General features: G+C 43.4%; 1 protein-coding gene across 1 annotated transcript in view; it reads right to left on the bottom strand.

Moving 5' to 3' along the window:
* PHF20 (PHD finger protein 20) overlaps window positions 1-15,678 on the bottom strand; it is a 135,205-nt gene extending 119,527 nt beyond the window's left edge. Inside the window, exons 1-2 of the mRNA XM_065565232.1 lie at window positions 15,540-15,678; window positions 1,048-1,162 (exon numbers count right to left, since the gene is read on the bottom strand). Of these exons, the coding sequence (XP_065421304.1) occupies window positions 1,048-1,130 (83 nt within the window). The 5' untranslated portion in view covers window positions 1,131-1,162; window positions 15,540-15,678. The remainder of the gene's footprint in view (window positions 1-1,047; window positions 1,163-15,539) is intronic.
* Between the last annotated feature and the right edge of the window lie 2,341 nt (window positions 15,679-18,019).

Genomic DNA, 18,019 nt, shown 5'->3' with positions numbered 1-18,019 from the left:
CTGACAAATCAGAAGTAGTAAGACTGATGAGGGAGATGGAAAAGACGTTTGGGTTGCAATACCATCTGTAGGCTGACAGAGGCAAAGAGCTGAGTACTATCTTTGTAATTAAAACAGTAACCTTGATTGCCTGTGCCAACCCAAGATTGCTTCTTGGAGGAAAGCCAGGCTCAATCCATATAACATGGAGTTGATGCAGGCAGCCAGAAGGAAAAATATAGTTACTGGTGAATAATGACTGATCTTTGCATTCAGAAGGTAAATCTCTGGTTCCAGTGATTTTCAAATTTCAGGGGCAATATTGGACCCACATGCTATTCTTAGATTCCTAGACGACCGTGATGGTAAAAGGCATTTCAGGCTATCTTCAGATGGCTCTTCTCCGATATGAATCTCTCCATGCTTATTTCCAAATTTCACTAGCATAGGGCACTCTACAGGTATCTGGAACTACTCTTGAAGATCACTCAGAAGCTTCAGACAGTGCAAACAGAATGCAGCCTCCCGCTTATTGAGCAGGCCCAGTAGATAACACCTGGGCTCTAAACTAGCTTCCTATGACTCCAAAATATACTCTCTCTTTTTGCCCCATCATAGAATTTATAGTCAACAAATATTCTTCCTCACAGTTCAACTCCAGAGGGCAGGCAAAAGAGCAACATTCCCAACCTAGGGCACCCACTACAGGAGGATAGTCCTACTTTCAGCCCCTCAATCCAGTATTTGGCCACCTTTAGAAATCAGTACAAGACAGCAGGTCTTATAAACTATCTGAAGCATAAATACTGCTGGATGGGAGCAAGGTGAGGTTCTGTCTTGGATATTTTGGGCTGAAAAAGACTCTTCACTTTGAAACGGTTGCTTTATAATTTGTATATTATACACAGATAAGCCTGTTAAACACAAATAAACGAATTTTCCATAAACCACTGAACAGGATTCCATGAACATTTGTGATAAGAATAAAACTATAATATCACCAAGTGTTTGTAACATTCTAAGAAACTTTTTGTGATAGTTAATATAATATTAAGTTTTAAAAAATACCAGTTTTTTAATCTGTCACGGGCTTCCAACTGGGCTCCCACCTCAAAGTTGATCCCTCTTCTATTCGGTGGATGTTTTGTCATTTTGTAATATCAACACCGCTGTTTTTATTCCCCTGAAAAATGCAATTGAATATCAATCACTAATAAAGATACATACAAAAATAAATCTATGCACTGTAAATCCAAAACATCTAAAATGTTAGAAGTATTCTTAAATAATTCATTGCTCAATGTTTCCTATTTACAAGGAATAATCTAGTGAAAGTGTCTGAGATTCAAATCAATATGAAATTTTTTACAAGCAAATTTTTGAGTTATTCTAGGTGAACTGCTAATATCTTTTAGAGTAAGGGGTGGGGGGAAAGTTTATTGCTAAAAAGTTACTATCCATGGTAGGCCCCAGAGTGCACTTTTACTGTGTTCATGGAAAAATATGGTGTAAAAGAAAAATCAGTTATCAGAAGAGGAACAGCTTTCAAGAACATACAAAGGAATGAAAAATACGGAACACTTGATGTAGTGAAATATGGCCTTTCCATATTGCCTGAGTATTGAGTCTTGTGATGTTTGTGATAAGAATAAAACTTATTTTTTTTACCAGAACCAGAAAAACAAAAACATAAAGACCATAGGCTCTAGTAAAACTAGTGAGGAATCTCTTGAAGAGTTAATTATGTACACAATTAACATACACTCACAAACTGCCATTTTAATGAGCTTCCTGAAAACAATGAATTAGCTCATTCTTTCTCTGCACACTGCAGTGTACCTTACTAGTGGCATCATCGATACAGTAAAGACCGCACTTAATGATTATGATTTATTTTTGTCAATTCAGATTTAAGATATCACCTGGTATGTTATTTCCCTTTCCTGTGTTTTCACCTATTTATTCTTTTGTATTTTATTGAAAACTATTTAAAAAATAGCTAATTGCTGTGAATGCCTCCAGTACTACTTAAAAACACACTAAGGAAGTCTTGCCTTAGTAGCCCATTAATTTCTAGGTCCAGTTAATTGCAAAGTCCTGTTCAACAGCAACTTTTCCTAAAATCTGTACCTCAACCATTTTAACTTAAGAATTCAATACAGACTACAACCTGCTCCGGCAGTCTCTATGTTCAAGAAACTCCAAGGTTTGTATATGACACTGAAAAGGTTGAGATTGTAACTTAGAGGGGAGACCTGATCAAAGTTTACAAATTAATGAACAATCTAATAAAGACAGATAGGAACTTTTATTCAGTCTCTCACAGTACAAGAACACGGACATCCAATGAAAGTGAAAGGGGACATACTGATAAAAGGAAACAGTGCACAATTTGATTGTGGAACTCACTGGCACAAGATATCATTTAGAACAGTAAAAAGCAACAGAGGGTCCTGTGGCACCTTTAAGACTAACAGAAGTATTGGGAGCATAAGCTTTCATGGGTAAGTACCTCACTTCTTCACTTGCATCTGAAGAAGTGAGGTTCTTACCCACGAAAGCTTATGCTCCCAATACTTCTGTTAGTCTTAAAGGTGCCACAGGACCCTCTGTTGCTTTTTACAGATTCAGACTAACACAGCTACCCCTCTGATATTTAGAACAGTGATGCTCAAACTTTTGTACTGGTGACCCTTTCACATAGTAAGCCTCTAAGTGCAATCCCCCTTATAAATTAAAAATACTTTTTAAAATATATTTAACACCATTATAAATGCTGGAGGCAAAGCGGGGTTTGGGGTAGAGACTGACAGCTCACAACCCCCCACATAATAACCTCATGACCCCCTGAGGGGTCCCGACCCCCAGTTTGAGAACCCCTGATTTAGAACAAGTGTTTAGCAGGATTCCATTAAGGATTAAACTTTTCTAACAGATGTTAGAATATCCAGGGTTATAATAAGTATTTTAAAAACAAACAAGAACTTTGGAAAGGATATAAATCTTCAAACGTTGCAGCATAAAGCAACATCTAACTACAGAGGCTTACGAAGCAGCTTTCTCTGGGGGGAAGATTATCCCATAACTGCCTACTATAGGGTTTCTTCCTCTGAAACATATGGTTCTGGCCACTGTCTGAGACAGGATGCTGGATGAGATGAACTAGTGGTGTGCTCCACTCTGACAACTGCTATGTTCCTAAATGAGAGCTGAGCCCTTCTGAAAGTCTAGCCCCAAATTAACAGTTATGGGGGGGAAAGTATTTTAAAAAGTGAATGTTTGTTTTTACCAGAACACACAAAGAACAGAAACCACCTTCCTCAAACACATGGAAAGTAGTAATTAGAAAAATTCTCATGATAATACATATAGCATGCAATATTGTTGTAGCCGTATTGGCCCCAGGATATTAGAGAGATGAGGTGGGTGAGGTAATATCTTTTAATGGACCAACTTCTGTTGGTGAGAGGATGGTGGTGTCTCTCACCAACAGAAGTTGGTCCAATAAAAGATGTCACCTCACCCACATTTTCTCTAATCCATATAGCAAGTACTTCATCTCAAAATGAGTTTTCACAGGTAAACCCATTTAAACCACAAAAACATGCATGATGGAAACACCAATAGGTTCTTAATTATGCAAATACCAATGACTCGCCTCATTTGCACCAGTTTTACACCAATGTTCCCCCATTTACTGGAGGTAGTCTTAATGTTACTTAAGTGCAGCTAATCAGGTCCCACACCTGCAAAGCTAGTTAAAACTACTCAAAAATAAAAAAAGTATTTAACCAGAAGTGAAAGTGGGAACAAAAACAGAGTGGAAATCTATTCATACCTCACTAAGCACACTCCCTATTGCCCTGTCTTTGGTGGCAGCTGTGCCTCCATACCTCCCACTGACCCTCGTGGTTCTCTGTTTGCCTCCCCACTCTGCCCCTTTTCTGGAGTAGCTCATTTCAAGCCCTAACTTGAACTAACAGAATGAAATTAGGAAAAGAAAAAATATAGCTGGAATAAAACAGTTTTAGGAAACTCTTCCTAACTGTGAAGTCTGTTAAACTGTTGAATAGTCTCCATGGAAGTGATGGAAGCCACGCTGCTTGTGACATTTAAAACAAACCAGAAGAAAACACTAGAAAATAGACTGCAGGGAAAGCCCCCAGCAAGGGCCTCCATAGGGGATGGACTGGATCAGTGGCTCTTAAACTGTGGTCCATGAAACACTTGCTGGTGGTCTATACAGAGCAGGCATGTCACCTTGTGTTGGCTAGCTGTCTTCCTCAGTTCCAGCTACTTCTATGGAGAGAGCCTGGAAAAGACCTGTACAAGCAGCCATCCTGGCTGCCTCTACTAGAGTCTGTTGTGAGCTCCTAATTGCACTGCAACATTGCTTGCATCCTTTGGAACATGCATGACGACAAAAGAGACTCAAATCTCAGCAAATAGTACTTGATCCAATTCCTAGTGATGCTAATAGAAAGACTTCCACTGGGTCAGATCTATAATGAATGAGAATCTTAATGAAGTAGGGGGGCAGAAGAGTCAAATAAGTGGCAAGAGTAGGTGCTGGGCCCAGATGGCACAAGAAAGTCAACCAGCAGGTGAGGGTAGGATCAGGAACCAAGAGGGAAAGAAGAACAATTGAGATCCAAGGAGTAGGAAAGGCACCTCTTCTGGATGTGGTGTAGATTCAATGATCCTGCACAATCTCTCAATAATTGTTCTTCAAAGGGCCAACTTTTAAAGGGAGCCACAGTATAGTTACAGCTGCTGTTTTAGCTATTCATTATTTCCATTAAGTTTTTTTCATAATGGATCTAGTAAAAATGGCAAATGGGATAGCAAATGTGTCTTTTCCCTGTTTTGGAGGCACTGCCGTACAACAAGGGTCCCCAACGCGGTTCCCGCAGGCGCCATGGCACCCACCGGGGCATCCATGTGCTGGTTGCCCTACTGGCTGCCGAAAAAGCAGCCACCAAAATGCCGTCGAGAAGCAGCAACGTCAAGAAGCATTACCGCTGAAATGCCGCAAATTTCGGCAGCGACGCCTCTTGATGACGCTGCTTCATGGTGGCATTTCGGCAGCCACGGTCCTCAGCGGCTAGTCGTCCAGCGCCCGCCCCACGGAAAAGGTTGGGGACCACTGCCGTACAAGATACTTGCCAATGAAAACAAATGAAACTCCTTCCCAATGACACCATATCAATTCTGCAGAGCAGAATACCTAGTTTCAGCCTGAAAAGTATTACAAAGAAAAGGGTTAAAAATTAGAAACAGTCTAACTATATTTGCAAAGTTCATAATACGATAAATTTGTGACAATCTAAGCTCTATTCAACCTGCATTTATCCTAGGTTTTTGCCTTGTTTATTGATCTTCTGTGCATATGGTTTTATTCTAAGTTATCAACAGCATTTACAACTCTATGACCCCATTTGACATTTGTCCTTTTATAGTCAACCACTCCTTATGCCAAAGTCTCAGCCTGCTTTCTCCATAAAACATCAACTAATATATTTGGGGGCAATCATCACTGATGAAGAATCAAAAGGCAGAAATTATGGCAAGGCCTGTGCAAACAACAGCTACAGTGGCAAAGCTAAAGCCAATTTGGAGGAACAAGAACATCTCCCTGGAATCCAGACTCAAACTGCTACACGCACTGGTCATCTCCATTTTTCTGTAGGCAAGACACGGACCCTTATGGCAGAACTTGAACAGAAAATACAAGTAGTAGAGATGAGATACTTCTGTAAAATCCTGGGCATCTCCCACTTCAACCATATCACTAACGAAGAGATCCGCAATATCACCCAACGCGCTGGGTCACATGAAGACCTCCTGATGACCGTGAAGAAGCACAAGCTGAAGTGGTACGGCCATATAACAAGATCATCTGGCCTATCCAAGGGACAGTACAGGCGAAGAGAAGAAGAGATAGACAGAAGAAGAGGTGGATTGACAACATAAAAGAGTGGACCTGAATGGACTTTGTGGAGATTCAAGTACTGACACACAATCGTCGGAGTGGAGACAATTGGTTGATTGCTCATCAATGATGGTGTCCCAATGATCAATGCGGTTATGGGAGTGATGATGATGATGATGAATATATTTCTAATACTTCATTGACTCAGCCAACACTGGTGTGATCTTTTATGAAAGACATTTGGTACCCCTGCTTTCCCTACTGTACCAGGCATTTTCTGTGTCCCTGTCTGAGCCCTATAAACCCTTACTTTTATCCCACTATAGGTATATTGTGGCCACTGCTCCTTCTAACCAAAAAAAGTTAATTGGGGCTCCTTTCCAATCCCATTAAACACAACTCTTTAAATTGGCCAATTAACGTTGAGTGGTGCCTGTCCCTTCCCAACACACAATCATGGGAAGCATCATAGCACTACTCCTCCGAGCAGGACAGGACACCAGGAGCAAGAACTAGTATGCTAGGAAACAGTGCAGAATGATGGCCACTGCGCTGATCACATGCTTTTTTGACTTCAGCTAAAGTCAAAAGCTTTTAAGAATAGACTTTATTTTATTTTTAAAATAGATACATTCTGAGCTAGAGCTGGGAGATTGACTAGGCTATTCTGATGAACATTCTAGGTTACTTATCTGAAGCTACTGGCTTGCTATTATCAATAGTTCAGACAAGATCTATTTGTTCTCTTCACTGGTGTTTTTTCTTTTCCCTCCCCCCTCTTCTGAACCTGCAACTGATTGATCGCAAATGCATTCACCCCATCATAGAGAAATGTTTTCACTGCCCCAGTTCTAAACTATGTTGGGGCAGAAAAATTAAACACTTTTCATCCTGCAAAACCCAAGATCACATATTTAATTCTCTTTCGTAACTCACAGGTAGCAATGCAACCAGAAACACTTAATGTTTCTTAATGTAGCCAAATTATTAAAAAAGACTGAAAATGTGCATACTGAAGCTAATCATTATTTATATTAATGAAGTGTCCCTCAAGAAGCCTATGAAAGAGCTGTGCACAAAGTGAAAGTTTCTATAAAAATCCTGATACCAAAAAACACTTCACAGAAAAGTCACTGTTAAAAAGTAAAATGTAAATGTTCCACCAGGGTTTTTTGTTTTGTTTTTTGTTTGTTTGTTTTTTTGGGGGGGGAGGGGAAGTTGGTGTGCATCCTCAGAGAAAATCTGAGGAACATGCATGTGAGATAGGGATCTATCAATTTTGCTGAGATAAGGATGACAATGCCGAAGAGAGGTGGTCTGTTTTGGGGCTCTTTCATGCTCAACCTGCAGTCAGCCCACTGAGATCAACAGGAGGAAAGAGGACAAAGGTGTAGTAGAAAAAGGGCCCAACTCATCCAGAGAAAAAAAAGTTTCTTAAGGCAGAGCTGGGTCCCCTTTCTCCTAAGTACTGGTGTTTTCTTTTCCCGTCTGTCCTCTGTTGTTAACTCTGCAACAGAAGCTCTTTATTTCAACCGCCTAAGGCTTGAGAATGAGAGAAGAACTTCACAAAGAAGTACTAATACCACATAAAATTGTTTTCTATGAGACTAGAGAAGGTCTCAATTCTCTCAGGGGTTCTCAAGCTGTGGGTCTGGACACTGGATGGGTCACAAAGCAGTGGCCAGGAGATCACAGGAAAACTTACAAAACCCACTAGATACTAGACTCCAGAAGGCAAGCTGAGGGGCAAGAAAAAGTGATCTTCTCTTTTCTTCCTGGTGTCCTACACCCACTAACCACTTTTCCACTGCAATGAACCACAATATGCTTCAGTATGCACTGCTTAAGGATTGTGAGGAGCTTCATTTTGCAGCTCTTGACAGCACTCAGCCAGCTGATAAGTAGGGCCTACCAAATCAGAAGGGAAATTTTGCCATGCAGTCTACAGACGCATAAAAAAAAAGAACAATCAAGAACATACTACAAGGAACAATCCTGCATTGACAAAGGGCTGGACTAGATAATAATAGGTTCTCTCACTCTAATTCCCATTATTAGGAATCCAACTACATAATGATTTTTGATTTAGAAATCTCATACATGTTTCATAATCACTAATATTTCATCTTTTGAATTCTATTATGTTAGATATGTCCAGCTTCCCATGGTGTGTGAGCTAATTCAATCACGATAGGTCACAAACTAATTTGTTCAAATTTTGCTAAGATTATATTCTAACATTGAAAAAATCCTGCTCATTGTACTATGGAGATGAAATGAACATCTTTTTATTCACAAAGACCACAATTAAAGGCTCAGATTTCTCTCCCTTAAACCCACTACCTAAAGGCAAAAGATATAATCCATCAGTCTGCTTTAGATATCCGATTTCATCAATCATACTAAGGTAACAAAAAAACCTGGAATTTAACAGGTAAGTAAAACGGTGATTGAGATTTAAGTATTTTTATTTTCAGTTTTTAACTCTACATCAAGGTTTGATCAATTCAAACGTCAGCAGCAAAAAAGAGGCTTTCTAGGGAGAGACCGGGGTCTAAGTTCAATGTCAGGAATATTTTTAAGCTTTCATTAAAAATGAAAAGCTTTCCAGTACCCTGTAGTTATGAACGTAACCAAATATATAAAGTTGCGCTCTGAATCTGTATAGTGCTTTCATACCGAACAGCTGATCTTCATTTTTTTGCCAAGCAATAGAGGAAAACCAGTGGATAAAAATCCATTCGCAGAGAAAACAGCAGTACTTTGTGTATCCAGTCTGCAGACCAAGCAAGAGAGCAACAACCTTCAAATCGCCACAAAGCTGCCACTGATGTTGGTCATAGTTTATGCACCTCAAAAGTTGTTTCATGTTGTCATAGGTTTCCTTCATATGGACTGCATGACCAACTGGAATTGATGGCAAAACATTGCCATTATGCAGTAAAACAGCTTTAAGACTCGTCTTCGATGAATCAATGAACAGTCTCCACTCATCTGGATTGTGAACGATGTTGAGGGCTGCCATCACACCATCGATGTTGTTGCAGGCTACAAGATCACCTTCCATGAAGAAGAATGGGACAAGATCCTTTTGACGGTCACGGAACATGGAAACCCTAACATCACCTGCCAGGAGATTCCACTGCTGTAGTCTGGAGCCCAACAGCTCTGCCTTACTCTTGGGTAGTTCCAAATCCCTGACAAGGTCATTCAGTTCACCTTGTGTTATGAGGTGTGATTCAGAGGAGGAGGATGGGAGAAAATGTGGGTCCTGGGACATTGATGGTTCAGGACCAGAAGTTTCATCCTCTTCCTCGTCTGACTCAAAAGAGAATGATTCTGGTGCATCAGGAACCGGCACTCCTTCTCCGTGGGGTACTGGGCGTATAGCTGATGGAATGTTTGGATAATGCACAGTCCACTTTTTCTTCTTTGACACACCTTTCCCAACTGGAGGCACCATGCAGAAGTAACAATTGCTGGTATGATCTGTTGGCTCTCTCCAAATCACTGGCACTGCAAAAGGCATAGATTTCCTTTTCCTGTTCAACCACTGGCAAAGATTTGTTGCACAAGTGTTGCAGCATATGTGTGGGGCCCACCTCTTGTCCTGATCTCCAATTTTGCAGCCAAAAGAAAGGTGATAGGCTTTCTTAACCATAGTGGTTATACTGCGCTTTTGTGATACAAAAGTCACTTCACCACAAACATAGCAGAAGTTATCTGCACTGTTCACACAAGTACGAGGCATCTCTGCTCACTTTGGCTAAACAGAAATGTGTCCCTTTGCAAAATCAAACACTGACAAATAAGAGAGCACGACACTGTATGATTTCTAGAGCTGATATAGGGCAATTTGTTCAGCAGAGTGATGTAAGCTTTGTTATGATTGCATCATCCATGACTTCTAGGAATAACATGATGCAATTCATATCACGTATGAAGCAATACCAGCTTCAGATTGCATCATTCATTGTTTTGCCTAAAAAGCAAGTACTGTCCAAACCCAGTCATAGATTTATTCATAGATCCAGTCAAAGATGTATTTTAGTCATTTCTGGTTTAAATTGAGATCCCTTCCCTTTATAACTCATTTATCCTCCGCCATTCCCAAGTCAAGGGTCGTATATACTGACCTAATAGCATATCTTGAAAACTAGAGCCAATCAACAATTTTAAGCATCATTTTCGTTCTCAGTGACCCAGAATTAGTGAAGTTTGACTACATTTATTTCAGAAGCATTTTGGCTGTAGAGCAGTGTTATTCATACTTCTAGTTCTGTTCAGACCTAAGACATTTTTAGAAACAATAAGACTGCAAGTATCCCATTAAAAGGAAAATCCTGAAGCAACCTTAATTGTTGAGCAGTTATCAACACCTAACATTCAAATGTTTTATAGGTGTGTGTAGCGAGGCGGTGGGACACCCCACAGCCCCGCTGAGGGCCGAACCTCCCCTAATCCCAACGTGGGCGGAGCCACCAGGTCAGGCGCCTGCCCCTCCGAGGTCACGGCCCCGACCCGGAAGTATAAAAGCTCACCTGCAGAGCTCAGTGGAGCCCAGGCCGGCGGAGAGAGCAGATGTCCATGGCCAAGCTCCTGCTTGGGAAACAGCCGCAGGCCGCGACCGGCCTGCTGAGTCACCGGGCCGGTCAAGCCTGCCCCGTGCCAGGTACCCCGAGGAGGAGCCGATCCTGCCCTGTGCCAGGTACCCCGAGGAGGAGCCAAGCCTGCCCTTCGCCACCTACCCAGAGGCGCCAATGCTGGTGGAGAGCACCAACGACAGCAAGACGGCCCAGGTACCATACAAGGGGGAGTGTGGCAGTAGCCCGGGGGCAGCCGACCCCAGTCTGGCTGCTGCACTGCCAGAGCCGATGTCAGTGTGTTGCGGCCAGGATCCCCACTGACAGCAGCGAGTTTCCGTCGCTGCTAGGGCCCCGGGCTGGGACGCAGTGGAGTGGGAGGGCCTGCGTCCCCCCTGCCACCCACTCCTTGGGTGGCAGACTCCCCGTTTCCCCTGGCCTAGAGAGGCTGGGTACCTGATGGTCTATTTGTTTGCTGTCCCGCCCTGACCTAGGGCCTGGGCTGCCCCAAACTGACCCAGCCCCTGCTTAAGGGCCTGGGCCTCTGACTGACTATTTGCTTGCTGCCCCGCCCTGACCTAGGGCCTGGGCTGCTACAAACCCCGACCCAGCCCCTGCTTAAGGGCCTGGGCTGCTACAAACCCCGACCCAGCCCCTGCTTAAGGGCCTGGGCCTTTGATTGACTATTTGATTACTGCCCCGCTCTCACTTAGGGCCCGGCTGCTATAGACTTTGCCTCAGCCCTTGCTTAAGGGCCTGGGTTTCGGACCTCTGGACTCAGCCCCTGCTTATGGGCCTGAGCCCCTAAGTGTGTGCCCGTTGCCCCGGACTACCACCGGACCAGAGCGAGGCGCTGGGACACCCCACAGCCCCGCTGAGGGTTGAACCTCAGCCCAAACCTACTACAGTGCGGAATACATAACTACTGATGTGTAGACAGATACAATGAAATCTTAAAATCAAAATCTCTTGCAAAAAATAATAACTTGCAAAAACAGATGTTTTTCTTTAAGTAGCAGAAGTCAAGACAATCCTGTAGGCAACCAAGCAAAACAAACTTTTAGATTACAAGGAATAAAGGAGGTAAAACTAAATAGACGCCACACAAACAGCAGCTGTCTACAATGAATTATGTACTAAGAAGGCTCAATTCTGAGACCATATACTACTACACTGAAGCATACAATATCCATAAGTGTGCAAAATTTGATCTCTTCTGTTAAGTGTGTCACTGGAATTGTTCAAGAGCAATTGTCATAAACTACTAAGTCTTCAAGTCATAATTATGCCCTAAAAATACAGATTAACTGGCAGAATTAATGTTACACCGAAATTGACATATCCAATTTGCTTTTACTTTGAGGGTATTCTCAATGGAAGTTTAAATTCCTCAAACTCTAATTGTAAAATTTTACCCTTTCACTTACAGTATTACAGTTCTAGTGATGACCTTGAGCGCAAACAATACTTTTTGCTGAGCAATCACTCCAAAAATTACGTATATCAACATCCTTAGAAGGGCCATGAAGAACAGTCGAAGTTAAAAATAAATCCACACACCAGAGACCCATCACTTTGCAACACACTTGTCTCCACACACTACTGGAACAATCGTGTGTGAACCCATCTCCCCTAGAATGAAGGCTACAGACCTACAAATCTAATTACAATCCAATATAAACTACAGGTCCATGTCATATTGCTTTAAACTCAAGCTTATTAAAGTTCTATTCTGAGGACTCACAAATGTCCAAGAAAATTGGAAGATTTGACAGATCTTTTGTCAATATCTAGGCTTAAAGATCTCCAAGTAACTATTCATCAGCAACTATTTGATAGCCCAAAGTACTATATAGTGTGAGAAATGGTCTCTCTAGGAGAAGGTATGTTAAGATGAAAGTGAACATGTGACAAGTGTTTAAGTTAATTTCATTTCTTATGATGTTTCAACACAGGCTGTGCCTATTATGAACAAATACTATCTACATCAGAATAGGCAACCTATGGCACACGTGCCAAAGGCGGCACGTGAGCTGATTTTCAGTGGCACTCACACTGCCCAGGTCCTGGCCACCGGTCCAGGGGGGCTCTGCATTTTAATTTAATTTTAAATGAAGCTTCTTAAACATTTTAAAAACCTTATTTACTTTACATACAACAATAGTTTAGTTGTATATTATAGACTTATAGAAAGAGACCTTCTAAAAAAGTTAAAATGTATTACTGGCATGCAAAACCTTAAAATAGAGTGAATAAATGAAGACTCGGCACACCACTGCTGAAAGGTTGCCGACCCCCGCTCTACATTCATCCACAAACTGGTTTTTAAAGAAAACCAATTGCTTATAATCCAGAACAATACACTATCAGCCTGCTTAAGATAAAGACAGTCAAAAGGTCCTTCAGGAAACAAGGCATGATGAACAACAGAATTTAAGAGGGTAGAGTAGAGGTAATGTAAAGTGAACTCCCACAAATTAGACTTTGGATTAAATTGACCAATACACCCATCTCCAGAAGAGAACCAACACTTTTTTTTTTAAATGAGGATTCTTTTAACAGCAGACAACCCCAAATCAGGAGGACTTTGCTCTGTGCTTCCAAACAGCTATGTACAACACACACAAAAAGATGCAACAACATGACCACTTTTGCACCAGAACACAGCTATTTAAAGTACAGATTTAGAACAGATCTTTTGTCCACAAGCAACATTTCACTAAAAGAATCCCAGATCACCCAAAGCATTTCTCAAAAACTTTCTAGTTGTGAACTTCTATACATTTATCCAGAAACTAAGAGACTAATAATAATATGTTGAGGGGGAGGGATAGCTCAGTGGTTTGAGCATTAGCCTACTAAACCCAGCGTTGTGAGTTCAATCCTTGAGGGGGCCATTTAGGGGCCTGGGGATTGGTCCTGCTTTGAGCAGCGGGTTGGACTAGATGACCTCCTGCGGTCCCTTCCAACCCTGAGATTCTATGATATATTACCTCTGGCATGACAGAGACATGTTCTGCAAAACTTCACATACCATCCCAAACCATCTAGAACATGGATTTTTAAAAGATCCTGTTTGAATCTACCCAGTCTCATGTATCCCTTTATTTTGGATCAGTGTTGTGATTTCTATACACAAATTCAAATAATTTTTCAGGATCTGCATAACATTTAATGCTGCACATATTAATTTGGGGACATAGAGCTACTTTTCCATGGTCAAGCTGGTTCGCAAAACTCCCCATAGTGAAATGAAATTAGATTAGATTGATAGATGGTAATGCTGTATGGGAAAGCTAATAGGTCAGAATTGAAGTGTAACTACCTGTGTTTCTAGTCTTTCTTGAACGGATTCAATTCTGCCAGATGTCCCAGTGAGTCTGTAATCCAAACTTTTTTTGGGAAGGGGATATAAGCAATGATTTGAACCCAGGCTCTCTAGCACTGAGAACTCAATACAGACCCACTTTACCTATTAGTCTGAAGTAGGAGGTGAAGCAATACTCAATTCCAGGAACTGTAAGTAATACTGTACAACAAATATGTCTGAGCTTCCCCCCTTTAAACATAACTAAATGCATTTTTCTGTGGACTTATTGTAAAGCCCATTTTCTTTATTTTTACCAAACCTATGCAAAGCTGAAGTGGTAGCCAGCTAGCAAACCAACTATTAGCAGCTTAGTGATTAAAGTAAATGCCAGTTTTTGTAAACATCTTTCAAAAAGTCATATTCCTTATTTTTGTGATAAACAAGTTTCCTATTTTTTTTGCCTTCTTCTCCTTAAGGGATAGACAGTTTATAATCTTTCCAGAACAACTTCCTATTTCATCAAAGCCACACTCTCACTTTGATATCTCACCTCAAAGTGGAACGAGCAAAAGGTTTCTTGTAAAGCTAACAAAAGTACAGTAGAGACAGCCTACAGGCACCCCCACTGAGAGATGCCCACAACTGTCCCATAGCCACTAAAATCTCTGAAAACTAGTCAGTCTAAAAGGGGCTGTTTGTTGTATTTGCTATTATTGAGAAGTGGGTCGATTCAAAGCAGAATGAATTAGAGCTAAGGCGTGTCAGGATCCTCTGACACACACCTACTAGTGAAACAATGTGATAACGTGAACCACAGAGAAGGAGAATTTGATTGCCACAAATGCTGTAGTCAGCTCACCAAGTAAAAAGTGTTGTGTTTACACCTTGTATCCAGCCGGCCTATGAGGGTACAAACATCACCATCACAACCTAATAGTGCCATTGCTTTTATTTCTGCCCCCTCCCAAAGGCATACAAGCTTGACGTTAATTTGTTGTCACTGTCGCAGCAGAACACTCGTTGCACGCACCGAGGGAGCCATCACTCATGTCTGTAAAGCGCCCCGAGACGCTGGCACGTTAAAGGCGAGTCAGTAGCCAGCTCACTCCTGTTTCCCAGCCTCCGCTCCGAGGCCCCTGGAGCCAAAGCCCCGCGCCGGGACTCACATTCAACAGCGCAGAGCACAAAGGGGCGGAAGCCGCCGGGCTGTCTGCGAGAAGAAAACACGGCTCCGCGACCACGGGCTCTCCACGCCCACCCGAGCGCGCCGCCTTGACCCGCGGCGGCCACAGGTGCTATCAGAGGGCGGCTGCACCACGAGCGGCGCTGGGCCTCTCCGCGGGCTAAGCCGGGGGCGCCCCGGAGACCTTTCCGGGCCCGCTCGCCCCGCGGGCCCCGCCAGCGCCTGCGCTGCAGGGCGCAAATACTCACCTACCCCGCATGGGCCGCTCCGAGCCGCGCAGCTCAGAGGCGCAGGGACCAGGCTCTGTCCCCACGGCTCCGGGCGACAACGGAGCCCTGCAAGGGCGGGCACGCTGGGGCCCGCGCCCCGGGCAAGGGCAGGAGCCGCCCAGACCTCGGGGCCTCCTCAGCCCAGTCCCTGCCCCTCCCCCCTTTGTGCGGCTGGGAGGACACGTTCCGTGGCGGGCCCGGCCTCCCCCCGAGACAGGACCCAGCCGCGCGGGGAGGGGGCCGCTGAGGGGTGGGGCCGGCCCGGACGCTGCCGGTTTCTTACCGAGGAATCTGTACGGGAAAAGAGTTAGAAAGGAGCTAATCGCCGCCCGGGCCCCGCTCCCCGCGCGAGCCCAGCGCCACCGACCGAGCAGCGCCACAAAATGGCCGCCGCGGCTGACGCGCCGCCGCGAGGGTGAAGGAGGCTGGCGCGGGATCTCAGGGGAGGGGGCGGGGCCGGTAGGCAGAGGGGAGGGGGCGGGGTAGAAAGAGTGGTCCCGAAGAAGGGGCGGGGACTTGGGGAGGTGCAGGTGAAGGGGCGGGGCCTGTGTTGCGGGCAGGAAGGGGCGGGGCGAACGCTCACACAGGTCTCCTTTTCCCTCCCTTTTGGGCACGTGTTAGGCACGGTCCCTCCCTTCTGTGGGGTTCCTGCTGCTCCCAGAGGTACTTCTGCCTCCAGAAAGGCAGCTGGCATAGTCCCAGCCAGTACCAGCATCAGCAGCCCAAAACACTCCCACTCCCTGCTGCCACAAGCCTGACAGTCCTGTTTCCCTTGCTTGTCACCCCAAAGAGATTGGCCTAAGAGCCACCTTGTACCCCAAACACACGGGCCCAACACATCAGCACCCCACATTCCCTGAAGACAGGCCCTACAGCCCCTGGGACTTCTAAGTGCATGAGACACAGGCCCCAGCGTCCCCACCTGCACCATAAAGGCACTGACCCAAAAGACTCCTTCCCCCCACCATGCTTTGGGTTTTTCCTGTTGACAATAAATTCCCACTCATACTCTTATTATTTCACAATCTAGGTGTTAGGGCACAGCAAATGGACAAAAAAGACAAAGTGAGAGTAGGTTGGACAAAGACAGCTAAAAAAATGAACAAGAAATGTTGCTGAGGCTCTAATTAGCAGAGCAAAGGGGTCAAAGGCTCAATACATTAGTTAATCTGTCAGATAGGGTCGCACTACATGGCGAAAGGCCTTAAAGGTAAAGACGAGGTGCTTAAGTTTGAAGTAGTGGAGGAGGGGAACCCAGTGGAACACATTAAAAGGGGGATGACATGGTCGGTGCATGGAGCAAGGAACATAATCCCATCAGCAGTGTTTTGAATAGTCTTCAGCCAGGAAGAAATTACAATAATCAAGACATTAGATAATGAGGCCTGAATAAGAGCCTCGGTTGGCTGCACAGACAGAAAAGGCAGAATTTTAGAAATATTATGTGGAAAGAAACAACAAGAATTGGACAGGGCCTAGATGTGTGCATCAAGAGAATAGGCATCACAGAAACCTGGTGGACTGAGGACAATCATGGAACACAATCATTCCGGGGTACAAAATATATCCGAAGGCCAGAACAGGTCGTGCGGGGGGAGGGGGAGGGGGGAGTGGCACTATATGTGAAAGAAAATGTAGAATCAAATGAAGTAAAAATCTTAAGTGAATCCACATGTTCCATAGAATCTCTACGGATAGTAATTTCATGCTCTAATAAGAATATAACATTAGGGATCTATTATCGACCACCTGACCAGGACAGTGATAGTGATGGTGAAATGCTAAAGGAAATTAGAGAGGCTATCAAAATTAAGAACTCAATAATAGTGGGGGATTTCAATTATCCCCATATTAACTGGGAACATGTCACCTCAGGACGAAATGCAGAGACAAAATTTCTGGATACTTTAAATGACTGCTTCTTGGAGCAGCTGATACAGAAACCCACAAGGGGAGAGGCAACTCTCGATTTAGTCCTGAGTGGAGCACAGGACCTGGTCCAAGAGGTAACTATAACAGGACCGCTTGGAAATAGTGACCATAATATAATAACATTTAACATCCCTGTGGTGGGAAGAACATCTCAACAGCCCAACACTGTGGCATTTAATTTCAAAAAAGGGAACTATGCAAAAATTAGGGGGTTAGTTAAACAGAAATTAAAAGGTACAGTGACTAAAGTGAAATCCCTGCAAGCTGCATGGACACTTTTTGAAGACACCATAATAGAGGCCCAACTTAAATGTATACCCCCAAATTAAGAAACACAGTAAAAGAACTAAAAAAGAGTCACCATGGCTTAACAATCATGTAAAAGAAGCACTAAGAGATAAAAAGGCATCTTTTAAAGAGTGGAAGTCAAATCCTAGTGAGGTAAATAGAAAGGAGCACAAACATTGCCAAAATAAGTGTAAAAGTGAAATAAGAAAAGCCAAAGAGGAGTTTGAAGAACGGCTAGCCAAAAACTCAAAAGGTAATAACAAAATGTTTTTTAAGTACATCAGAAGCAGGAAGCCTGCTAAATAACCAGTGGGGCCTCTGGATGATCGAGATACAAAAGGAGCGCTTAAAGACGATAAAGTCTTGTGGAGAAACTAAATGGATTCTTTGCTTCAGTCTTCATGGCTGAGGATGATAGGGAGATTCCCAAATCTGAGCCAGTTTTTGTAGGTGACAAATCTGAGGAACTGTCACAGATTAAAGTGTCACTAGAGGAGGTTTTGGAATTAATTGATAAACTTAACATTAACAAGTCACCGGGAC

Source organism: Chrysemys picta, chromosome 13 (genome assembly GCF_011386835.1).
Source record: "Chrysemys picta bellii isolate R12L10 chromosome 13, ASM1138683v2, whole genome shotgun sequence".
Lineage (NCBI taxonomy): Eukaryota > Metazoa > Chordata > Testudines > Emydidae > Chrysemys > Chrysemys picta.
This window is presented reverse-complemented; position numbering and strand designations above follow the sequence as displayed.